The sequence below is a fragment of the Lycorma delicatula genome, chromosome 1, assembly GCF_047948215.1.
Source record: "Lycorma delicatula isolate Av1 chromosome 1, ASM4794821v1, whole genome shotgun sequence".
Classification (NCBI taxonomy): Eukaryota; Metazoa; Arthropoda; class Insecta; order Hemiptera; family Fulgoridae; genus Lycorma; species Lycorma delicatula.
Window position 1 is genome coordinate 90,785,337 of NC_134455.1, and position 27,904 is coordinate 90,813,240.

General features: G+C 29.3%; 1 protein-coding gene across 2 annotated transcripts in view; it reads right to left on the reverse strand.

Moving 5' to 3' along the window:
* Cad99C (cadherin 99C) overlaps window positions 1–27,904 on the reverse strand; it is a 985,647-nt gene that overhangs the window by 107,071 nt on the left and 850,672 nt on the right. For both annotated transcript variants that reach the window (XM_075357741.1, XM_075357746.1), the window contains one exon: window positions 27,425–27,676. In XM_075357741.1, coding sequence (XP_075213856.1) covers window positions 27,425–27,676 — 252 coding nt within the window. The remainder of the gene's footprint in view (window positions 1–27,424; window positions 27,677–27,904) is intronic.

Sequence of the window (27,904 nt, forward strand, 5' to 3'; positions counted from 1 at the left end):
CCAAATAAAATATGTGATGGCGGACATGAAATGATTTTAAAAATTTCGGATAACCAAGAATGATGGTATATAACAAAAGGGAATGCTGAGTTGACGATCAGCTAGGTCCGAATACAGATTGCAAGATTTCAAACTAAGTCCGGTTAAAATATTGTTACTTTTATATTCGTGGAGTTTCGAAATGTTGTCAGTTGAATTCTGTGAGTGTGAACTAAAATGTAACCATAATACATATATATTTGTAGATTACAGTAATTACCTGTGGGAAATATTTGTGGGTAAACAGTTAGTAATTAACTGTTAATTAACAACCGTGTTATTGGTAGTCAGGAGTGACTGTCAAAACTGATGAACCTATGTACGTACACAGAAAATACGATATCGGCAGCGTACCACAACAGCAATCTATCCCGAAACATACGACTGTTTTACGTTTACTGTTGTTGACCAAAGCGCGGATTCGTTATCAGCACTTGTGATTCGTTCTGCCAATAGTCGATTTCATCGGGTTTCAGATCGGTGGCCGACCTTCAACGGGGTTCGAAATTTGAATCGTAATCGTATACAACACTGTTAACGGCTCTCAAATGTTATAAATTCAGTTACTGGGCACATATCCAGACTGTTGAAAGGCTTTAGGGAATAGCAAAAGAAAGCTTCGTTGAAAATGTGGCACAGCGAGAAATTTATTAGATAGCTATTTATGCAAATTTCTCTGAAGCCAAAGTAGAAGATGTCGAAATCCGTTCCAGTCTATTCTGGAAGACATTGTCGTCTTTTGGCTTTTACAATATCACTAGTTGGTTTTTGTAACTACAATAAATATCGCTTTCATACTGCAATATACTTTTTACAATTATTTCACTTATAATGTACATAATGTAGAAATTAAATATTATTTAATTAAAAATATATTAAATATCTTAATAAATTCATTTAATTAATTATAATAATCATTTATTATTATTATCGGTGTTCGTTTTCTCCAACCAGTTTTCCAGCTACTGCCGGGTCTGGGTCTGGGTATGCGTGGGCGCGCGTATATATATATGTGTGTGTAGGCAAATGCAATTACTGCTATCGGCTTGCCAGGCCTAAAATTGCTGAAGTGTATGTGAAAATTTACCGGTAAACATGTAGTCGAGAACAGACTGAGGTCGACCACTCTTGAAACATGTAGTTAATTGAAACCCAACCATCAAACAATACCGGTTCATAAAAACTGAGAGTATAACGGAAGACAAAAAATAATTGTTTCATTAACCAATAAAAAATATTTATATTCTTTTCTACGATGCAACAATTACAATAATAATAAAAAAAACCACTTTTATCTCAACAGATTTCAATGCATTATTTAATGCGTGCTTTTGCGTTTACTCACGTAAAATGTTGACAACTAGATATAAAAATTGTAGTAAATGCATCTAATCTATAATTCTGTTCCTGACAAACATAAATAGCCCGTAGAAGAAAGACAAGAACATGCAGAAACGAAGGCCATTCTATTTGAATGATGAAACAAAGCAAAATAATTTTTTTTTACAATGAAACACTACAACTCGATTATATAAATATTAATAATATAGACTTAGATATTCTTTGTGATCAATAAACTGATATGATTTTCACTGCTTACTGAATAATAAAGTTTAACCATAACTTAGGTAAATAATTATATCTGTTATCTTGAAGGCATAAAAAGTAAATCATGGATATGTAAAACGTAATTTAGTAGGTAAGTCATATAAATGTGTCTGTTAACAAAGTGACATAATTTTTTTGTTTAATGTAGCATAATTTTATATTGTTGATTTCTTAAGATAAATAGCTGGTATAAGACAATGAATTAATAATTTATTTAACAAGCAATTCTTGTTGGACAAACATATAATGAACCTGATCCCAGAGTTCATTACGAGTATTACAGAAATCAAACGACTACTTCCGTGAAATAAAACAAAACAATATTAAATACAATGATTTATTATTATTATTAAGCAATTAATAATAATAATCTTTCTACTTACTGTAAAAAGAGTAGTCCATGTTTAAACAAAATCAAGTAGTAATTTATTCAATTTCATTAACTTTAATTAAATTCATTAACATTAGCCTGAATTAAATTCATTAGATTCACAGAGGATAGATATCTGTTAAAACTTAGGGTTTTTGCTGACTATTCTTACTAGTAATAAAAAAAATTCAGCAGTGCTCAAAGAACACAACTATAAAATAAATTCTTCATATTTCATTGAGTTTTACATAGAACAAACATGATGTTTTTAATCAAAGATACAATGAGAACATAAACAGTCCGTAATAACAGAATCCAGATTTGCGTTGCATCTCATAAAAATAAATTATACAGACATTAGCATAAACACCACCCTAATTATTCTACATAAACGTAAAAAAGATATTACATTTGAATACTTTGATATAAATATTCACAAAAAAGTGTAATAAAAAATATATGTAATTTAATTATCGTACAAGGAAGAACGTGTAGTGTCCACGTTAGATTTTTTTTTAACTTTTTTAATATTTATATATATTTATTTGTTAATAATTAATTATTAACTTCTGATTGTAAAAAAAATTATACAATATTATAATATATAACTATTCAATAACAATTAAAAAAAAAAAAAGTAAAAATATCAGAATTTATTAATGAAATAAATTTTTTTTGTATTTTCATTCAAAAAAAAATATGTGTATATGTAATTTAATATAGGCATACCAGGAACTCATGTGGTGTTCAAATCAGATGTTTTAATTTATTATTGTCATCCGGTTCAAGTGCATTGAAACTTGATAAAATAACCACGTAAGCAAACAGTTTCGTAATAAAAAAAATTGAGAAATTCAGTAATAAAAGCGAACTTTAAATAACATAAAATCCAAGAACTACAATATCTTTAATTTAGAAAAAAAGTATTGTTCTATCATATGTTAAAAAATAAATATTTTTAATCAGATAATTATCTAGTTATAAATTTTCAGCTGTTTTTAACTTTTAGATTTATTATTTACATTAATTATCACTGGAACAATATAAATATTATGATTTGGTAGTATTTTCATATTTTTGCTATAATTTGTTTTCTGCTACAACATTTATTTAAATTAAATTATTTTATTGTAAAATAAACTGTGTTAATGTAAACGTATATGTTACGGTATACCATGGTAATGTTTGTTAGTTGAAGTCTACTCATAATGAAGAGGTTAAAGCAATGTTGTATAAATGTATGACAAGTGAAGCTGAATTTCCAGTTACAAAATATGGAGTTATAATTTTTCAAATAAACTATTTAACGATTTAATGAAAGAGGAGATACTTAACGTAGGCTATCGATTGTTGCTGAAAAATGTTAAATTTTTTTCTATTTGTTATACTTTTGGTATTAATCGAGAATCCTTAGTTTATGAAGTAATAACTTTTCATAGTGTAAATTAAAAGATATTTTATAACGTACTCTTCAAAGGAATCAATAAAACTATAATTAGTAAAAACTATAATAAACTAGACTGTAAATAAACCAGAAGAATATTTCGATTGTCGAGTTGAATGTTTTAACTTTTAGATGAACGTTGATTTTGACTTAACAGTTTTCGAACATTATGTTTATCGATAAAACAAATGTTATGCTAAATACAACAATAAATCAACTTAAGAGTCATTATTATCTGATAAAATCACTGTTTAGTTGGAGAAAGGCGCAAAATATACGCAAAAAAAATGTTTTGAGCAAGTTGATAAAATCAAAAACATTAAAATTTTTTCTAATTACAGGCAGTTTAATTTCTATGTGTTACTTTAAAAGGATAAAACAAATTATTTTTTTTTTCTGTGTAAGAAGTACTGTTGGAGATGCTTCCAAAAACTCATAGTTTCAACATAGTTCTGTATACCTTTGTGTTTGCTACACCTTTGTAATGGATTCATTTTATTTTGTAAAAATGTACTAACCCTGAATGAAATAGCTGGCCAAAATTTGAAAAACAGGGTAAAATAAAGCAGTTGATTAGATTTCAAATTTGTCATAGAAGAACGTTTTGAGCTCTAAGGCTTCGTGGCCGCTCCAGGAAAATAAAACTGAATGAAATTAGAGTGAGAAACAAAATTTTGAATCAAAATAAGAAAAGTAAAAATTTTATATGAACGTCTTGTCAAAGTTTTGAAAATATCATTTTAAATTTCGAAGTTTTTAAAATATAATTTCCTTGTTTAAATATTTGTATGCTCCCCCCCCCCCCCCGGTAATACTTTCCCAAATACCATTAATTCTAAAACATATAGTAGGAGTAAGGGGCTTCGCAGCGATCACTTGATCGCTGTGAAGTGATCACACACGCTGTGTGTGTGTGTGTGTGTGTGTGTGTGTATAGGCCATTAGGCCTATACAAAGATATATAACGCTATATACCTGATTAAGATGATAAAATTATCATCTGCTTTTGGCAAATGGCCTAAGTAGCTAAAACATAGTAATTCAAATATTTGAATATAAACGGACGACCCTAAGAAATCGTAAAACATGAGATAACTTCGTTTCAATATCCCCCAGAATAGTTCGCATGTTAGCATCTAGTTCAAATTTGTGACGCAATGCCACATAACAGATACAATGCACAAGGATGTGGTGCACTGGTAGTTGGAAATCATAGTCAGCACAAACGGGTGCATCTATTTGCGTCATCAGATATCGATCAGTAAACCTAGCGTGCTATTGGTAAAGGTAGACAATAACCTACTTTCAACAGTTATTTTATTTCTGCATGAGGAGCTTCACTGTGATATAGTGTTCTTTATTGGGTGAAATTTATTGTTCATGGTAGCATCCCAATCACTTTGCCGCTCATCATGAACCACCCCTCTTCAGGAAACAAAGATCGTTTGAAGCAACTCGATCAGTGAAAGGAGACTGGAAACAAGAACTCTTTGTGTGAAATATAAACTTTCAAAAAATATTTAAACCGAAGGGAGACAAACCAGAAGAAAATATATATTTAAATTTTAAGAGGAAAGATTGATTTTTAAAAAAAATCTTTGATTATTTAAAAATGAATTATACGTAACAAAATTTGTTTAATAAATTTTTGAAGATGGGAGGAAGATTTGTTCGAATTCAAGATTCAACACATTAGAGAGTTTTTTCCTGTTGAATAATGCTATTTAGCCTGTAAGATATATATAGTACTGTAATTATGTATTTTTTATGATTCATACTAAATATAGTATTCAAATATATTTAATACGAATTTTTTATTATTCCATCATTTCTCCAACTTAATCTTACTTAATTATTTAAGTACATGATATTTTACATGGAAAGAAATTTTTCATTTTTTTTGGCTATGAAATTCCAAAAAAGTACAAAAACCTGTTGTCCCAATTTTGACTTCCTTCTTTAATATAGTTATATTTTTCGGAAAATTAAAATTAAAACTAATATTAAAAAAAATTGAGATAATTTTTAATTTCATTACACTTCTCAATGGAAGAGAAAATCTAAGTTGAGCTTAACTAGTGACTCTATTGTTAGATTTAACTTAGAAATGAGGTGTAAAGTAAGCATTTTCTGCTTAAAATATAAGTTACATTCAATATAGCAAAAAATAATTCAAACATGTTTTTAACTTGATTATATTAATTTTATATAAGTTTGAATGGTTTATATTTCCTCAATTAATAATTTAGCCTTTTTCAAACTTTTGAGCCACGGTGTATTTTATTAAAGTAAATGTGTCATAAAAAATAGTGATTATTAACTAATATGAATTATTACTTAGATTAAAATTTGTTTTTTTTATGGTTTATTTTTAAGTGATATAAAACTTCAAAGATTTTTATATAAAAAAAACCATTATACAATTAACCGTTAATCAAACAATGATCCGTAATTTCATTAACATAAAATATTAACGAAAATAATTTCTTGTTACATCATTTGTTTAAATTCTGTAAACGACAACGTAGTTACAAACATGGTATATTCATGGACATAACCTATGTAGACCTTCACGTATGCGGTAAAAATGAATAGCTGCATTTTTATTATGCATTGCACGTTTAACTATAATATGTATGCGATTTCAATTTAAATAGAAGCTAATTAAAATTCATTATTTTTTACAAGAAGTGATTTTATTTAAATATCCCACATTAGCATTTCATTCAACCATGATGATTTGTATAAATTAAATGTTAATAGAGATTATTATATTTTATTTATATGACAGTTTACTTATAAACGTGAAATTTATTTCCTCGTAATAATTATATCCTTTAATATATAATAAATGCATTTGTAATTGCAGAAAATATTGTTATGCAGTATTAGATGTAATTACTACCTGGAGTTATAAAACGTATCTCCCTTATTTTGAACACACAATTTTAAAAAGACTATTGTGTCAAATGCATATCAATCTTGAGGAGGAGTTGAGTGATGGAACGTAAAAGGTGTGTGTGTTGGAGTGGATTGAGCAAAATTACATTTTGTTGTTACCTGACCAACCGACTAATGGTTAGAGGAATTAAAAACAGGCTAATGGCCATAGTAGCCGATGCCTTATAACGAAAAATAAATAAAAAATATAATCATAATTGTATATGTAATATGTGTGCATATTAAATCTGAAATATAGCTTGATAAAATTCATACTTACGAAATTATTTATGATTAAAACACATTAATGGCCGTCATTTTTTCATTTTCAAAGCTAAAATTTTTGAATGTTTTTTTAATGTAGAAGATGTTGTTGGGTACATATACACCAAATTTCATTAAAATATCTCAACGGGTTCTTCAGATATATATATATATATATATATTTTTTTTTTTTTGAGAAAACACACAATGATGGACAGACGGAAAAATAAGCAGATGGGTATTTACCCACATAAGTACTTTTGTTAATTTAGATGTTCTTATGTTTGTTATGTTTTCCTGGCGGGAGGGCTGAGGGTGGAGTGAGGAGGAGAAAGGTTCAAGATACCCTCTTGCACAGTGGAGTTGAAAATCACGCCAAAGCTGGGGTATTTGTATAGCCAAATATTTGTATTTAACTAAATTTCTTGGTAAACAGATTTTTTTGTTAAAAAGGTTTCCGAAAATTGAAATAATGTTAAATATCTAACTACCCCTAAATCCGATTGAATTAAAAGTTTGGAATTTTAAAAATCTTTAAGAAATTTCATCGTAACCGAAGAAATTTCTTAAAGAAACTAATAATAATTGTCACCGGGTTTGTCTAGTGGTGAACGCGTCTTCGCAAATCAACTGATTTCGAAGTCGAGAGTTCCAACATTCAAATCCTAGTAAAGGCAGTTACTTCGATACGGATTTGAATACTAGATTGTGGATACCGGTGTCCTTCAGTGGTTCGGTTTCAATTAATCACACATCTCAGGAACAGTCGACCTGAGACTGTATAAGACTACATTTCATTTACATTCATTCATTTACTTAATTTTCATTCACTTCATTTACATAGTTTCACTTAGTTTACATAGGTAAAGCTACATCCTCATTCATCCTCTAAAGTAATACCTGACGGTAGTTCCGGAAGCTAAACAGGCAAAAAGTAGTTTTATCGTAGTAAGGCTCAGTTTTCTACGATCACTATACAAATAATAAAAAATTTTAAATGTTGAAAACTACTCCTTCCTTTTTTTTTAATTTTGTCCAAATTTGATGCCATCAAAATCCTACATAAAGAAATTTTCGAAGAATTTATATTGAGTCAGTCCGGAGATATTAATAAATAAATACGTGCACATACATCTTCCAGGAATTTCTATGATTTCCTTTTTACGTTTTCTGATCTAAGAGGGTTGTGAAATGTCGACAATCGCAAGAAAACCCAGCATCAAAATTTTGAGTCGATTTATACTTTTCCTTAGGAATAACTGCTATATAACAGCAAAATAGCTATAGGCGAGAAAATAAAAATCACAACAGGAAATGCAAAATGGAAAGAACAAAAGTCTTTAAAAGAGTCGTCAGATGAGGTTATTGAAAAATTGGTTAAGTTTAAAACGAGATAAAAATGAAAAAGTATAAGATAAAAAACGGGTGATTTTATGATAAAAACATGTAGGCAAAATACTCCTAGGTGGTTTGAAATAATAAATATCTACAGTTTTTTAGTATTTTTCTTTTTTATATGGATTGCGGGTGATAATACAATGACATTTTTTTAACGGATTATTAATTTACCACATAAGCTATCAGAGTATATTATGAACTTTTGCTTCGTAATATTAAAAATAATATTATGCCCGACTAAACGAAAACATTTTTTTTCTGTAGTTTTATACTTTAAAACTTAAGAAATGTAGAACTGTATAATAAAAGCACTTAGTTTTCAGCACTTTTGTTCTCGTTCATCAAACCCATTCTAGGTAGATTTCATAAGAAAGCTACCTATTGTAATGGGTACCATGATTCGACTTCCGGAAAATTTAGACATATCTTCGCGTTTCACATCGCCCAGACCCCAAAACCACCGTCAGTTTAATATATATATTGAAATAAATAAATATATAAAAAAAATACTAAATATACTAAATATATATATATATATATATTTTACTTTCTTGTGGTAACGATAACTGCCGTAATTTTGCGCCAATCACTTTCAAATTGATACATAAAATATAACGACCCAAAATTCCGGTAGAGTTTGTTAATGGACAAAATCGGACAATGGGAGTGGAAATGGAGGGGCTTTTTCGAAAAAAACAATATATCGCTATAACTTTCTTACTAAGTAAAATATCGAATTAGTTTAAAGTTTCTACTATTCTTTGGATAAGGACCTAAAAATTTATTTAAGAAACGTTTTTCGATATCACCAACTATTGGCCCACGGGGTGGAAAAAAGGGGTTTCGGAAAAAATCATATCTCCTTTAATAGACGCAGTATCGAATCGGTTTAAAGTGGTTGTTAATGCTCTAAATATTACCTAAAACGTTTGTCTGAAACAATTTTTAATATGACCAACTATTACGGCAAGGGATGAACAAAATGTTGCTGGAGTTGCAAGAAGATGAGGCTTGTCGTATGCTAGACATGTGAAACTTTTTGTCGCATGCAACCATTGAGTAAATTTGAAGTTTTTCTTAACTTTAAGGTGGAAATTTATTTTGTCACTTAATTAGCACTGGTGAAATCTACCTCCGTCTCCCGTCTCCGTCTTCCGGCGTGCTGAAAGAAATTATTTCTTTTTTGTATAGAATACGCTTAATTCTACTATTGTAAAATCCCAAACTAAATTTAATTCCAAAGTTAAGATGTTTTTTCTTTAACAGAATCATTAAATATTTCAACAATTTTATGTAAGATGTAAGAAAAAAATAAATATTTTACAAGAAAAAAATACTCGATATTAAATCAATATGAATCGATCCATCCAATATTTTTATAATGGTAGTTATAATATGATATATGCTTTTAAGTAAAATAATACGTATTATTTGAAAATAACAGTAAAGATTACTTGTATTATTAAAGTATGGGAAACGATAAATTTTAATAACACGTGTCTGGATTTATTTTAAGTTTATCCGTTTAAGGTGACAAATATTCCTCAATCATTCGGACAAATCATTCTGATTTATGATGTGTAACATCATTTTTCTTAAAGAAATACAAATCGACTATTCTATAGGAACTACTGTACCTCATGAAAATTTTAATTCTATGCAGTGGTACTTGATGAATATCATTAGGATTATTCATTGCCCAATACCGAAAGTTTTGTATATTATGTACTGTATATAAATAAAAACAATACATATGTACTGTCGCCGAATGGCTTCGACGGGATGTAGCACTTAGAACATTAGCTCTGAAAAGATTGTTTGAGGTTTGTGGAGTGCTGGCTCGGAAAAGGAACGTTTGTGGGTTTTGCGAGGTAGTCCTGAGAAGGGCTGTTGGATCTAGAAGCTGGTCTCCGGCGATGTTGGTTCGGCTGTAGTCTGGGTGTTGCGGCTCATCCATTGGAATCGGACCAAGCTTGCCCTCAGCGGCAATTGGGTTCCACTAAAATGTGGCAGTGTATCGGGTTGGCGTCAGTTATCTTCCGCTGGCAAGGTTGAGGCAGTTCTCCCTGAGAGGTGCTCGTCCGGCTCCAACTTCACTGCTAGGGCTCCTGGCACTAGAAGGATTCGTGCTGGACCGGCACAGGACGCTTAAAGCCAACGTTTGCAAGCCGCAAACTGGGTCGGGAAGGTAGCGTTGCGCTCAGCGGCTCCCTCGGCAGAGCGGCCAGGCCTGTTGCTCCCACGGGAATGTTGTCATCCATCAGGAGGTTCCACGCTCGGTCGGCCAAGGAACTTGTTCCTTTTTCTCGATCTATTTTCTTCTTCTTCTAGTGGTGATCGGCGAAGGAATGCTTTCGCTATGCTGGTTTTATACTTTATGGTTGTATGCTTTCGCTGCTTTTTATAGGCGCTTGAGAGTGGTGGAGCCGCTGCGCCGCTCTAGTGGGAGTTGCGCGGTCAGCTGGCTTGGTGCCGAAGACGTGTGTGCAGGCACGTAGGTGAACCGCAAGTCTTCCCCGACATGTACCGGCTAGCGTTGCGCTTACCGATAGTAAGTACAGCATGTGGCAAAGATATATACTATGTAAATGCTATGTGAACAAATATGTATATACTATGTGACTCTGGGGGTCCTGGTGACCCCCGGGGCTCAGGTGAATCCCAGAGCCCCAGGGCTCTGGGTATCTCCGGGGCAATTATATTTTTATATATTTATATTTTAATATTATGTGTGTGTGTGTGTATATATATATATATATATATATATATATATATATATATATATATATATACACATAATATTAATTATAATTTTGTGAATATATTATAGATGATATATATATATATATATAAATCAACTGGTGCTCTACCTGGTGGCAGGTTTCTTATGCCACCGCTGTCTCCATCCACTTCTGACCCAAGCCTTCTCCTTCGTCCCCTTGTTTCGAATCTTCACCTGATCTATTAACTAAATCGTTCAATTTCCTCGCTTTCTTTTTCCTTCTACTAATCCTTCTAATGCAGTTGTAAAGTTTCCTTTTGCTCTAAATGAGGGGAAAAATACCTACATCTCCTAAGAAACTTCCTTTTTTCTGTACTTACCGCATAAGTGCTCTTGTTTCTTTAATCCTGATTATTACTTCCTCATTCCTAAGTTTATCCGTTCGTCTTATTTTCTCCATCCTTTTCCATATCAACATCTCAAAAGCCTAAATTTAATATCTCTCCCTCTTCCTCATCGTACATGTTTTATTCCATACAAAAATACACTCCATATATAGCATTTGGCTAATCTCTTCTTTAACTCTAAGTCCAGACTTTTACTATTTAATAAATCTCACTTTTAACTGAAGGTTCTTTTGCTCTCGCTACTCTTCCTTTTATTTCCACTGCGCCTTCCAATCTTCTGTCATCATATTATCAAAGTATCTGTAAGTTATTACTTTTTCTATTCTTCCTTCTCATGTCCTTACTTCTAAATCTTCTTTGCTATTAGAAATTCAGCTATAAAACTCTTCAAAATAATGATTGTGATATTTATTCAAAAACATACATTTTACAATCGGTTTAGATTTATTTTATTCTCTTTTAACTGATGAAAAAAAATATTTCATCATTTCACCCCCTCCTAATGCGTACGTTGCAATCTGTTTAACTAGTGAACAATAAGCAACCCTCTACGGCCCAATGAGATGAGGATGACATGCATGATTTGTAAATGAGGTGTACAGACTCAGGCCGACCATTCCTGAGATGTGTGGTTTATTGAACCCCAACCACCAAAGTACACCGGTATCCATTGTCTAGTATTCAAATCCGTATAAAATGAATTAAACGTCAGAACCATCGACTATGAAAATAAGCTATAAAATAGTGATTTGCGAGGAGGAGTTTACCACTAGACCAGCCTGGTAGCAGTTTTAAAAAATTATATTTAAAAAAATAAAATTTTTATATTTTTAAAAATACAGTTGCTAAAAAAACTTTAAATTACTTGCATTAACTTAAAAAAAATAAATAAATAAAAGTACGAGATTAAACGTCACGGAGTGAATAAAAAATTACTTAGAAATAAGTGAGAGAATACTTTTTCTTTGTAATGAAAAATAAATTTGTATATATACCGAATATGCGGGTACACAGATTATTGTGAATTAAATAAGAGGTGATCATTGAACCACAGCCACCTGTTGTTCATGTCAATAACTAGACTGGGTAGAAAAGAAAAGGAACATTTAAATATCGAAGCACGTTCTACAACATTTCTGATTAAATTAACCGTTTAAGCATTATTGAGTTAGACACCTTAATATTAAACCTGTTATTTTACTAACCAGATCACTATATTTTTTGGTGATTTAATAAATTACTTACAAAAATTTTTTATGTACGAATTTATGTAACGTGAACGAATTAATTAATAATATGGTGTTTCAGAAATAATTATGATTTTAAATACTCCTGTATTCCACAGTAGCATTTATGATATATCAAGGATTATAGTTTTGAAATAGTATATTACAACAGCAATTAAATTCCTTAACAATTTTGATATATCTACATATAATATCATATTGGCTTAACCGTTCTAATTTGTAACGGTTGATCCAATAGAACGGAAATAAAATTTTATTAGACTTTTTATATAATATGTTGTAAAAAAATATGAGATAATTGTAACCTGGGTTTTAATAGGTTATGAAAGTTCTAGACTTGGCAACAACATAATTCAATCAGGAAAGAAGACAATGAAGTCTTCACTCCTCATTTAAGTCTCTTATCGGATGCTTCTCAATTATTATCGAGAATAGATATTCAATTATTGAGATATTCTGGTGTATCCCTCCCTAGGTTGACTACAATGGTTAAATAGAAATTAATATATTTTTAATTTATACATTTAAAATGTAATTTTTATAAGAATGTGTTAATTTATTTAATATCATTTAACTTTACTTTAAAAATTCTAAATCTGAATACTGCTTTTTGAAAATAATTAGATAGTCATTTCATACATTCTTCAAGTCGGTTGTTTTGTTTTCAATTACATGACGTAATATATATAGAAATTGCGCTAACGTTGTGATGGAGAGAAAACGTGGTCTGAAAATAATCATTTAGGCTGCCTAGTTTTGTTAAAATCGTGTGTCTGGATGTATTTCCCATTATTTGAGAAGACAAATATTATTCGGGTATATCGCTCTGACCTTACGGTAACAGTATCCCCAGTATTGTTCTCAAAGATAGCTTTTCTAGTTGTGCTATTACATATCTGATGAAGATTTTAGTACTTGTTGCATTTCGTTAGGATATTTGTTGCTCAATACCGGAAATTTTGTTTATTAATATATGTGATAAGTTGATGCGATAGATGGCAGCAAAAGGTACTACGGTAGCGTCTTTAACTCCTCGATCATTCAATTTTATTTGGATGTATGTGTAAATCTTTGCAACGAATTCTTCAAAAAACGTGCTCGACAATCTGAATGAAACTGAATATAAACGAGCAGATCATCTGGAGATTTAGAGTATTGCACTCTCTTACAGCATCTATATTTCTAGATGTACACTATTCCATTTTTTCTTCAAAGATGAATTATTTGTTAAAAATCCTGTACTCAGAATTAGTTAGCACGGGCTGAAAATACCGTATCATTCCAATAAATTCTGAAATATCAACAAAACAACCGTTGAGCATTCGTAAAAACGGATGCTATCTTATTAAAATCCTATGAAATAAAATCCTTTATTATTGGATTATCAAGTAAAAATAATATAATCAAACAAAAATGGCCCATATACTAAACAATAATCTTTTAAACTATTTTTAAATCTTTTAATAAAACCTGGCTAGCAGTGCTAGATAAATAAGATTCAGGGAATTGTCTCATTGCGTAATTGTCGTATGTGTATATAAGATATTTTTAAATAATTATAGGACAATGCATTCTGACAACTTAATGCTTTTTACTATCAGTAGTTAAAATATACGATAATGCAAAATAATTCCATTAACCTGTTGTTCTAAAAAAAAATTAACGTAGTACTGTTCTTAACTTTAGATAATATGAAAAAGTTTCATAATCACAGGTAAGTTTTTCGGGATGAAAAACAAAAATTTAGATGAACGAGATCCAGATTAGCGGGGATTTGGTGTGTATAAATAACTATACGTAAAATTTCTTTAACTGTAATTTAATATTTTTTTTACAGAGGAAACCTTCAAAAATGAGAAGTACAAAAATGGGTGGTAGAATTGTTTTTTGAACACAGCAATATTACCTTCCTTATCAAATGAAAAAGTAGGGCAATAAATGACTGGAAAATTTATCAAAAAATAATACATTTTAATTGTTTTAATAAAGTCTTCTCAATTGTTGTTAAGAAAAGTAATCTTAATTTTCTGTAATAGATGTCAATAATGTTTTATTTTAGTGCTAGAGTTCCCACTGACACAGTGTAAATACGCTGACACAGTGTAAAGCTTCTCACAATGTAAGAAGCATTACACTGCAAGAACTATATATAATATTTAATAATAATTTTAAGAATTATAATTTACGTAACATAGTAAATATTGTAACTAAGTTCAGATAATCAGATAAAATTACACTTAAAATAATAGAATTTTGCTCAAAACATTTTCTAGTTTTACTAGTCAACATTAAATCCAAATTAATTGAACCATGTTTTAATAAAATTGCGAAATTTTAGCTCAAGAAATAATATTGGAAATTTGTAATATCTGATGACGTAAAGTAATGCAACAGTGTAATTATTATATTTCATTTTCATAATCTGTGGAACACCTGCATCGATGAAATCGTGATACTGAGATCTTTGATGTATAATATGTATGTACAGCTTATACATACATGCATTTAAAAGCAGAAAGGTGCATAATGTTGGTGTTAATCTGACATTGACATTTATGCAACAGAATGGAGGTAAAGATTAAACAAATTCTAATTAAGTTTACGCAAATTAAAAATCACGAATAGTTAATCCAACAAAAATAATATTGTATTATACGTTAAAAAAAGAAATTTTTAATTGTTTCTGCTAAAGAATACTTATAACTTTTTATTTGCGGTTGTTACAGTAAATAATAGAAAAAAAATTATTATCGTTCAAAAAGTGTGGATTTCTCAACTTTCAATATCCCCGATTTGAAAAATACTGAACCGAATATTGATACGGTTACAACGATTTTGCTAAACTTTTTTAATATTTACAAAAGGGATTAAAATATTCTATTTTGTTCAGCGATTAAGTTGAACGTTATAATTAACCTTACAAACTTGTCTGTTTTTTTATCAAAAGAAAAATAATTTTAAAAGTAAGTTTCATAAACATTTATTAAATTAAAACAAGTTTAATTGTATTTTAAGCTATTCTACCTAACTACGAAATAACTCAATTAAATGTTATTTCAAATTACAGTATTTTGGAATATTTGAACTATTAATCAACATTTATTATATTTGTATTATATATGTATTATATTTACATTTTATTATATTTAAAAATTCTTGTGACGCCTTTGTAACAAAGGTTTAAAGCCATTTAATAACCTCTCTTAAATAAATATAAAAATAAAAAGATTCAAGGCAAAGGTTGAAGAATACCCGTATATAAAGGATTATATACGGGTTAAATCTCAGAACTGTAATGGTTGCAGGCGATCTTCTATTTTTTTATGTTTAGTCTCCGGAACCACCGTCAGGATCACTTCAGACAATGAATGAGGATGATATATATGAGGGTAAATGAAGTGTGTAGCCTTGTACATTCTCAGGTCGACCGTTCCAGAGATGTATGGTTAATTGAAACCCAACCACCGAAGAACACTGGTGTTCACGATCTAATATTCAAATCCGTATATAAAAGTAACTGCCTTTACTAAGATTTGAACCTTAGGACTATCAACTTCGAAATCAGCTGCGTTCACCACTAGACTAACCCGGTGGTTTGTTGCAGGCAATCTGATACAAGATAAAATCACCTTTCAAAAATAACAGCCATTCTTTAGTATAATAAACTTGCCGTATCACGCATAATAATGGGAGTGAGGAATTGGATTCCCATTGTCTTCCTCGCTGAGCCGAATCCACCGTTGCGGATCATTATGCTAAGCCCATTAAAATGGAGGTATTATTCAGCCCTACAAGTGACAATTTCATTCTAAACAACACAGGGCTAGCTACAACAAAGTGAACACCATTACTCACAATGAAAGCAACTCTGATTAATAGTATAAGAGGGAATGTATAGTAACAAATTAATACAACGCTTTCTGCAGAAAACAACAGTGTTATACACGTTATTTCCACTCAGTAGGAAAAATCAGATGTTTATCGTAGGATCATAAGTAAATTTGAGTCATGATAACGTGAAGAGACGAAACCTCTCATTAAGGCACATAAAGGTTCAACACCTCATATACAAAATAAGCACTTGTGTAGGTGGTTCAAGTAAAGTTCAATACTTAACGTAGAACTAGAATTAAATCACAGGAAAAAAAAAATAAAAGCAATGTCCATAATATCAATGTATGAAAACAACACTATAGATAAAACAAATATTTTTCTGTAATAGAAATTGTAGAAATTGCTGTTATTTGTAAACTATCAAAATGACGTTCACCACACAGTAACAGAGTCATCCTGTGTTCTCACGCCTAGGTTCCTTCTCCATATCACTCCTCTGGTTAAAACTCCCAGATCAACACATGGAAACGTTTCATTCGCCTGATATCATCGCTGTTGTGAAATAAATTTATTTTCAGATAATTTACGTGGTTGTCTAACTTCTGTTTGTACCGCGAGTTAATTTTTTGATCTCTTCGTAAACAGAAGGTAATCCTTGATAGCCATGAATTTCTCTACCTAAAAAACAACGGCGTTTCTGTTACAGTCCTGAACAATTTATTTTGGAATCATTGAATTATCTCAATATTGTTGTTACTCGTCTTAACCCATAGCTGGATCCCATGTGTCTAGCTTTAAGAATAACTCTGTAGATCAACAGTTTATTAGATTTGTGAGTTTCTACCCAGCAACCAGTTTGGTATCCTATACTTCCTGCTAAGCTATTTCCTCTTTTTTACCTTGTGGGCCTTCAATGTCAGGCTACGTAGGCCATGGTAACGTACCCGATCCGTGTAAGAGATGTAAACGCCATTCAGGTGGACTCGTTGACAATCATGCTTTCTCATAGTAAATATCACACGGCTCGATTTTTCTGATTCACCCCCATTTTCCATTTCATCAGCCACGCGCTGATCTCTCTAACTTTGGTTGTTGTTTAGTCGAGGCTTGATTCAGATCTTCATTGTCAGCTAGGATTACAGTGTCATCTGCAAACGATATGATAATAACGTAATCTGGAGCAGGAAGGTCTGATGTAAAATCGAAAAATTATATTTGAAGATTAATAAAAGAGCACGATAATTTTTATGAGGCTTTTTTTGGATGTTTTCCGGTAGTAGGCATAATTTATAAAATTACCTAAGAGTGTAAACGTTTGATTACGAAATCATCAGTGCGTACGACTTTTTATACTTTTATTCCCCCTTTAAATTCATTTTATTCATTCCCGCTCTTTAGTCACTATTTTTACTTCCTTGTACAAGGAAGTATTGTAATCGCGAAAAGTTTTGGTTTTCAGATTTCAATGGAAATATCCGTTTTGATCACTGAATCCATTTTGATGTTTCGCCGTGACGTATGTACGTATTTCGCATAACTCAAAAACGATTAGCCGTAGAATGTTGAAATTTTGGATTTAGGACTGTTGCAACATCTAGTTGTACACCTCCCATTCTGATAACAATCAACTGTACTAAAAGTGTTCAAAAAAGCCCAAAATTCCAAAAACTTGGATTTTGCACTTTTTCTTAACTACAGTAACAAGTCCTCATTGAGAGCTTTTCAACGATGTATTGGTTCCAGAGTTATAGCCAAATAAAAGTTTAATTAATGAAATATTTGGATTTTTAAAGGGGAAGATACATCAGTTCGAATCCGACTTCATTCCCTTTTTTTTTAAATTAAAATATATTGATTTATTAATAATTATTAATAATAAATATAAATATTATAAAAAATTAATAAACAAAAATTTACAATAAATAATAATTCAATAATAATAAGAGAAAAAAAATAAAAAAAGTCAGAAGTTATTAGTGAAATTAAATTTTATGCAATTTTCATTAAAAAAAAATGTATATATGTACAAGTAATTTAACAGGCGTGCAAGGAAGTCACGTGGTGTTCACAAGATTTTTTTTTAATTAATCGAATATAGTATAATGTAATGAGGACATGCAAAAAATTACTGATTTCTAGTAAGTTAAATTTATCTTGCGACAACAATACAATCTGAACTTATTTTTTTAATTCGTACAATTACAACTCTTATAATTCACAATATTTAAAGTTCATGTTTCTTAGCTAGCTAATGAATTTATACCTAGCTAATTGTATGTATAATACTTAAGTTTAATATTTTTATAATAAATAAATAAATTATATAAATAGCAAAATGTTAAAAAAAGAAAAATATAAAAGAAAATAAATATAAAAAATTAAAAATATAAAAAAAATCATATTAACTTCAGTTGGAATTGCAATGTTGAACTTTGTATAGTGCATAATTCTAAATTACATAACAAAAAAGGCGCTTTTAATATTAATAGAGAATGCTTCATCTACATCAAAATAGTCAAATCCTCAATAATAGTTTTCTTATTAATCTGATATTTAAAAAAAATGTAATAGGTTTCAAGATATATGAAGTCAAACAGATGCTAACAAATTTACATAAAATGATTAATACACAATTTTATAATCTATCTTGTAATACTTTTAAAATCATGTTGCCTTAAAATCCAAAATATACAAAAAATGGGGAAGGTTGTTTTGATTGTTTACCAATAAAAATACATGGTCTCGATTAAATATTAAAAAAGCCGAAAAAAATCACATTACTTTTTAAGTTTTGTTCAGTTCGTCTAAGAAATAACAATAATTTTACGTACTTAGGTTTATTAAATTCTTACTGACGAAATAACTGTAACAGACAAGTATTTATGTATATAAATATATATATTTTATATTCATTTATATAATGTTCACAACAGCACGACAATGTTGACTTGATTGATGAAGATAGTATGCATTCATAACTAACAATCTAGTTTAACTACTTATTTAAATTAACTTGAACTGAACAAACAAATATTATTCGGTTTTTTTTCTTTTTAATAACAAGGATACATAATTATTGTTTCTTGTCTACAATAAAACTTCTGTAAAATATAATTATTTAAATTTTAATATGAAATATGAGAAGAAATATTTATTTGCAAGTTGTTATGATTCAAACAAAGAAATAAGTCTTATTTTAATGTTAATATTATTGCCGTTATTATTATTAGTTTTTTTTTATATGACCTATGTGTTTTAACAAACTCATAAAACTATAGAATAAAGTATTTTTATTTATGCAACAATAATAAAAATATAACACTATACTGTAACATTATACTATCCTCCTAATGGAATTTTATTATTTTTTAAAGTAAATACTGAACCATAAAGTTACTATATACGAGTAAATAAGACATTGTACTTTATAGACTATTAAAAAAAATTCTTATAAAGAAGATAAATATTGCATGTATACAGAGTATCCTGTAAGGATTCTGCTAAGGAGTATTAGTTGTAGGCATATTTTTGTCATTAAGATAATGAAAAAGTGCATATAAACACGGGCCCAAAACTGTTTCGTTAGCTAGTTACAGCTAGATAAAGATTTAGCCCCGACTTCTACTTCTCCGAAAACTTCCTACTGAAGTCTTTGGAAGATAAATTAAGAGGGCGAGTTTAGTGGTTTCTTATGGCTTTCGACCTGAAAAATTAAAAGAAATAGGTTCTAGAATTGTATTACCACTATTTTCCACGAAATAAGGTGGAATAAACAAAAAAATGTGAGTTTAAAACACAGTTTTTAAGCTTTGGAGTAAAATAAATTTGTTAAATTGTAAACCCACAAACAAAACGTATTGGTTAAGTTGACAAAGAACTTAATTGGAGAAAATTGTTGTAAATTATCTACCAATACCACCCACAACAGCAATTTAGTTGTACTTTCAAGTGAAACAATTACAAAATAATTACCCTAATACATATTTCTCTGCCTGCAATATTATATTTCTTAATTATTAGTGCATTAATTTTCCACTAAGAGCGCTGTAATGCTTAACAATGATAGTAGTCTGCGTTTAAATTTTTCAGATCAAAAACTATAAGAAACTACTAAATTCGCTCCTTCATTTTCCTTCCCAGAATTTCAGTAGGGCTTCTTTTCAGCGAAGGAGCATAATTCGGGGCGAAATCTGTCACTAGCCGTAACACGTTAACGAAGCGTTTTCGAACCCATATTTACGTAAACTCTTTAAATTATTTTAACGAAAGAAATACGCTTATGAATTAGCAGTATCTTCCAAGAAGAATTTGTATATAAAATAATAATTATTTTTTTCATAGAAAAATTATTTTAGTAGGTGAGAATGCTTCCGAACAGATTTAGAAAAGTTCTCTGGAAGAGCACGCGAGTATATCTACGTATCTTTAAAACTTTATTTATTTAAAGTTTATTTTTGTTTAAAAGTAATAAATGTTATACGAGTGAAATTTGAATAATGTAAAGGTAACAAAAGGAAAGTCACTCACACGAAGTGGTTTACCTTAAAAATTTTTTTCACTTTTTAGTTCATTAAATAAAAGTAAGATCATACTGTAATAACAAAATGTATGCGATCATTACATACGACATATTATTGAGATAAATTATTCCACTGCAGTATAACGATTTGTTTCTTAAGTATTCGTTTGATTACCATTACTTATGAGCTAACGATTGAAAAACGTTTAACAGAATATTAAACCTGAATTTACATTAACTGCTGTAGAAATTTTAGTTTAATTAAATTTTGATTACAAGAATCATTTTTTCATAAATTTTAACTAAGTAGTACATTAATTTTTTGCTTTCCAGCAGCTCTCTCAACACAGTATTTCTTATGAATGTGATGCATATGAAGTACCTGTTGTACAAGAGACACTAGTAAGAATATTTTGAAATAAAAATGTTTATTATTCAGCAAGCACCTATAGTAAACAGAATGAAGGTATTACTTGTAGAGATAAAACAACCATATATTTGGATCTGGGAAGAAGGCAAATAACAATCATCCCATAATCCTGTTACGGGATGATTGTTATTTTGAAGGATGGCTGTATCATTTTGAGATTACCTTGTGACTCATATCAAGTTGCTTGCAACCATTATAGTTGTGGCATTTATCGTGTGTGTGTGTGTGTGTGTGTGTGTGTGTATATATATATATATATATATATATATATATACATATACAGGTGTCCCACGAAGAAACGGAGAAACCTTTAGGACATGCTCTGCTGGTGAAAATAATGAAAAAGTTCATATAACTATAGTTTTGGAAATGCTTTGTTTTCGAGTTAGTAGAATCTGTATCTAAATTACTCCATCTAACCATTGTAATTTTACTCCTTAAATAACATAATTCTCTCCATCCTATATTTGTTTTTTTATTTTAATATTTAATCCCTTATTATTTTATTTTTCAACATATTTAATTTCCTTTTTAATAGTATTACTTATTTTCAAACTTAATGAACAATTGTAGTGATAAAATCCATTTAACTTAATAAAAAAAAAAAAAATAACTATGTTTCTAGTAAGAAAAAATAATGATATTATCGAAACTTAATATAATTATTTTTATTTACTTAGATAGTTACTCTATTCTAAATTTTTTGTTCGATTCATATATAATTTTTTCTTTGATCCAACTAAAAAGCAACAGGAATTAACTAAATCTTGTCAACGACTTTAAAAATTACTTTTTCATTTTTTACTCTTATAACTGCATCGAACTCTTTTACAAATTATAGCTGAAGAATTCTTCTTGCCCTATATTTAAGCCGAAATTTGATACTTAATAATAAATATAGATTAAAAAGAGGTTCTAAGGAAAATAATTTTTAAGCATGCAAATTTGAGTTTATTGCTTTTTTACGTATTTTGTTTAATGAAATAATTTATCATTTTCATGAAATATATAATTAAAAATATATTTTAGAAAATAATTTAAAAACCAAAATTAAATATAAATAATATTTAAGAAAATATATTTGGAAATTTTATTGACGGTTTCACATCGGATAATGTGTCCGAATAATCGCGTATTAAATTAGTTGCTTGGTATTGTAAGTAAAGGATAAATAATATAGTAAGTAAAAGGTAAAACAACTTCATAATGCACTTTATATTAATTTTTTCAACATTACTAAAATGTGTCCAGTTAAAGTCATAGGGAACAAAGAATGTTTCGGTTAATTCGGCAAGAGTGTTCTTTGTCGTATACCTTTAAGTAAGAAAAAGGAAACTATGAAAAAAAAAGAATTAAATCGTGGCAAATATTTTTGTATTTCTTTTAGCTTATTTATACAATATGTATATATTTTCTTTTGGATTAACTAAAAAATATGAAAGGATGACTTTTTTTATGTTCAAGTAATGTAATATTACATGTGTTATTATTTCTCTATAATGTGTATGTTTTGCTTCATGGTTGATTTCTTACACCGTAAGAAAAATTTAATCTAAAAAAAAACCAGCGTAAGGTACAGATTTTCAACAGAATAAATAATGCAGAACAAAAAGAAAATTATTCTCTTTAAATTTTGAGTAACTGTTTATATTTTGCTTTTTTTCTAAAGACAAGATTTATATATATATATATATATATATATATATATATATATATATATAACAGCGTAAAAGGTATGGCTTATTCTTGAAATATTGATAAATTTCCATGTAAAAAAAACAACTGATTTAAACTGTTTACGACTCAACGATTGAAATAATTTTAGAAAAAAGATCATTTTCTTATATTAATCATAAAAGCTTACTTTTTCCCAGGAAAAAATAAGCCTTTTTTTTAATTTATTGAATACGTCTGGCATTACCTATTTGTTTACAATAAATTATTATGATTTTGATAGTAACTTAAATTAATCTACGTGGGAATGCTATAAAAAATAAATAAAAGACGTCTTTAATGTCTAACTATAACATTATATTACTTCCGATGAATTTGATGTATAATATTTCCCTTCAGAATAAATTTAAAAAAAAGATGTAATAGCATATTTTTTTTATATTTTTTCTGTTAATTAATGAAATCTATTTACTTTTAAAATTTTTATTAAAAAAAAAAACTAAAGAAAAATATTGTTTTTGATTATTTTTTGACGTAACATTACTGTCTAAAACCCACAAAAAATGTCATAATAATTACCTCATATGTTATATTAATACTTCCTCGTCCAATTTGGGAGCTGTTGGATTAATCCTTTATAAGTTACCAAAACAATTTTTCCAAAAAAAGAAATAGTTATTTCAATTACGAAAAGTTATTAAAAATACAAAAAAAAACTGGTATTTTTTTGTAAACAGGATAATAAAAATGTAAAGTAAAAAAAAAAATAATCGGTTCATCACGAATTAAGTGGTATTTAAAAATAGATCAGGTATATTGTGCCAGTACGATCAAAGTATAACTATTAAATATATTTAATAACTGTTATTAAATATATATATATATATATATATATATATATATGTGTGTGTGTGTGTGTGTGTGTGTGTGTGTGTGTGTGTGTGTAAAACAAAGTATCCTGACTGGCTGACGCATCAACGAGCAACTCAGACCGCTTAACGTAGGTAAGCGAGTTTTGGAGGTAACGCACTAGGAAAAGATTTTAGAAAACTAAATCTATAAGAGGGTGAAAAGGAAGAAAATTTTTTAATGAAAATTCTATATCTCAGGAACCGAAGATGTATCAGTTTAAACTGGTATTTAGACACTCCTTTGGAAATAAAATTATATGTGTTTCACTATTTTTCAAAAATTCAATTTGGAGGTGGCAAAGGCGGGCAAAGTTTTTCGTGAAGCTACATGAAGATGAAAACTAAAATCCTTGCCAAAGTAAATAGACCAATTTGCTAATAAACCAAACAAAACAAGAACCTTTAAATTTTGGTAGAGTATCAACAATTATTTAATATTTTTTAAAACACTTATTTTAGATAAAAATCCCGATATAAATACAAATTTACAAATTTAGAGAAAACCCGGGGGGGAAAAGTGTATTTTATATATAAAAAATTATATTTTAATTACATAATATTATATTTAAAAAAATTATATTATATATAATTTATTAATATAAATTTATATTATAATATATATATATATATTTATTTATTTAGACGATACTTAGTCTAATGAGCAGCAGCCAACAAAATCAGCTACATAATCAATATTAAAGCAACAATTCTTTCTTCTTGGCAACAATTAATCTAATAAAAAAAATTTTTAAATGTTTTTACTTTTTTAAATAATGTTTTATCCCTGGCGTAAAAGTATTACTTTTAATTAATGCAGAAATTATTTCGCTTAATTAAAGGAACATACCAAGTTTTTAATTTATAAAAATTACGATTCCTGATTGGTACAGATATTATTTTAAAAAAAACAAAAACCTGAAGAATTTTTGATATAAAAATTTCCAGTTGGGCCAGGACAATGGGAAAAGATTAATTAAGCATTCATTTTTATACACTGTATAAAAAAATTCGTACCCTTATTCGTACATCCATCTGAAACATATACCAAAACGTATATCCAACGAAGATTACTTTTATTTACATTTTCTTTAGTTTTTATGACTGAAAATTTTATTCATAGATCATTTGAAATTACACAGAAAAGCGTTCGAAGAATCTAATAAATAACGATATAAGTTCTAATTAAATACATAAAGCTAAATACATAGTTAAATTCAATAATTTAAAAAACGTAACCATTATGGTTTGCGGTAACAATGCAATATACTTGCTACAATCGATGTACGAAAAAGTAAAAGCTATCATTTATGTCAACGAACATAAAGAAGAGATAAATGTGCAAAACGTTGTACGACAAAGAGATACTTTATCATTCATGCTCTTCTTATCCGTCTCGAGGACGTATTTAGTAAGCTGGAATGGGAAGAAGAGAACATACCAATAAATGATGACGGTTTACCAAACCACCTGAGATTCGTAGATGATATAATTTTCTTCTCACAAGTACCAGAAGAATTAGAAAGACATTCAGGAACTGCAGATGGCTGGTAAATCCTATGCTCTAAGGATGAACCTTAAATAGCGTCATGTTCAATAAGTTGCAGAGGAGAGAAAGATTTTTTTCTCTGGAGAAGAACTCCAGATATATGTAATGATCTATCAGTTATAGATCATTACATATATCTTGGCCAACGGTTGTCAACTGCAGGCACAATAATTAAAGAAGTTGAACGACGAGTAAAGCTTGCGTGGCAGATATTCGGGAGACTTAATATCGTTTTCAAGAACAAACCCCCCGTTAGTCTTAAAAAGAACGTTTCGATCAATTCATCCTGCCAGTTATGGAAGCGAAACCTGGAAATTAACCGTTCAATCATTAAGGAAGCTGTGGGTAGCACAAAAAAATATGGAATGTTGTACGCTTAAGTAACTAGACGGAATAGGAAGAAGACCTGTAAATGGATCAGAGAACAGACAGAAGTACATGATAACATCATGAAAGTTAGAGGATTAAAATGGCGGTGAGTCGATCATGTAGCAAGAATTGATGGTACCACGAAAATCATGCTGATATTCGTGGCAGAGTGGTAGCGTCTTGACCTTTTTTCCGGAGATGCCGGGTTCGAATCCCGGTCAGGCATGGCATTTTAATACGCTAAAAAATTCCATTTCCATATCTCAAGCACAAACTTCACGCTTATGCGGCGATATCATCAAGCTAAAAAAAAAAAAAAAGTACATTGGACCGAATTGGCAGAAGATCGCGCAAGTCCGCATTAGTCGGAAACGTGCTGAAGAGACCATCATCCTGTAGTGAAACGATAATGGCTGAAATTATGATGGTAAATATAAATTTATAAATTTTCAGGAATGGTAGAATTTTGTTATTTAGATAGTAAAATTATAAAGGATAGACGAAGTACGGTAGAGATCAAAAGCAGATTGGAATAAGAAAAGAGAGCTTTTATGTAGAAAAGATATATATGTTGTTAAATATAGATTTAAATATTAGAAAAAAAATTTTGATAGTATTTATGAAAAGTGCAGCGCTTTAGGGTAGTGAAATATAAATAATAAAGACAATAAATATATCGATAATATCATTTCGTAAAAGTATATTTTTTTATTAATTACTTTATTAATACTGACGATGATTGTTGAACAATAGAAATGCGCATTTAAGTCTTGATTTTTAGTTTATTTGAACAGTTCTTAACCGATATCTTAGTTATTTGTTAAAATTAAAAATAAAATTTCCTACATCTGTTATTTCTAGTTTCATTGGTTTTATTTTATTAGTAAGCCTTTTTCAATAATAATTTTCTCTTGCGCAAAGAATTGCTTAAATTTTTAAAAACATTTTAAAATGGAGAGCGAGGTTTGTAAGATATCTTAAAGCCAAGATAAGATTTTGATTGTTTCATCCAATTTAAATGTTTTTATGTAATACATAAACTATTATATTAATTATATTAATGATAATTAATTATGATAATTATATTAATTAAATTATATTAATTATATTAATGAGGCAATTGTTAATTTATTTTTAAAAAAGGAAAAATGTAACAAATAAGATCATATTCTAAGCAACATACCGAAAAAATTTTAATTTTCCAACAAGATTGTTCATAAAGATTATTTATTTAATGTAGTTACTGACATATATTATTTAAACAACGCAGTAGAAAAAATTTAACGTAATGCTCAAGTTATGTTAAGAAGACAAAGTTCAATTCATTAGTCAATACTAAACGTTAACGCTAGGTTTTAATGAGCTAAATTTAAACACCTCTAGGCCTTTCATCCGGAGGTCCCGGGTTCGAATCTCGGTCAGGCATGGCATTTTCATACACGCTATAAATCATTCATCTCATCCTCTGAAGCAATACCTTACAGTCGTCCCCGGAGATTAAACAGAAGAAAAGAAAAAAAGTACAAACCTGCCGTCCTCTGTGGCGGGAGTGGTAGCTTTTTGGCCTTTCTTCCGGAGGTCACGGGTTCGAATCCCGGAGATTTACCACAATTTTTACATAAACATTGTTTTACCATTTTTCAGTTGCATCATTAATAATAATAATAATAATAAAACGATGACATTTGTGAAAACTACTTACAGTAGCGACAACGGTGAGAAGATATCTTTGGGTTCGTTCGTAATCAAGACTTCGATTAACCGTCACCTGTCCCTGATGTGGAAAATTAATTGAAAAGAATCCAGCACCATCGGCCACATTTACTCTGTCTGCTCCTAAACCTAGTCCTTTACCATCTCCTGGTATGACGCTGTAATCCACTAATCCATTAACACCAGCATCAGCATCAATAGCTCGTAAACCTTGAAATACTGTCGTTCCTACTGGTGTTAACTGAAAAAAAAGAAGATAAGTGCATGATTAATCGCTTCTTAAAATGTACTTCTTGAATTTAGTTTATGTTAATCGCTAAATATTAAAAAAATAAATCATTTAACTAAACTCAGCAAAACTTTGTCGATAAAGGATATTAAATCCACCTTGCAAAAAAATAAAATGGTCAGCAAAATATAAAGTAGTCTACAAAATTATTTTAAATAAAAAAATCTGAAATAAAAACTA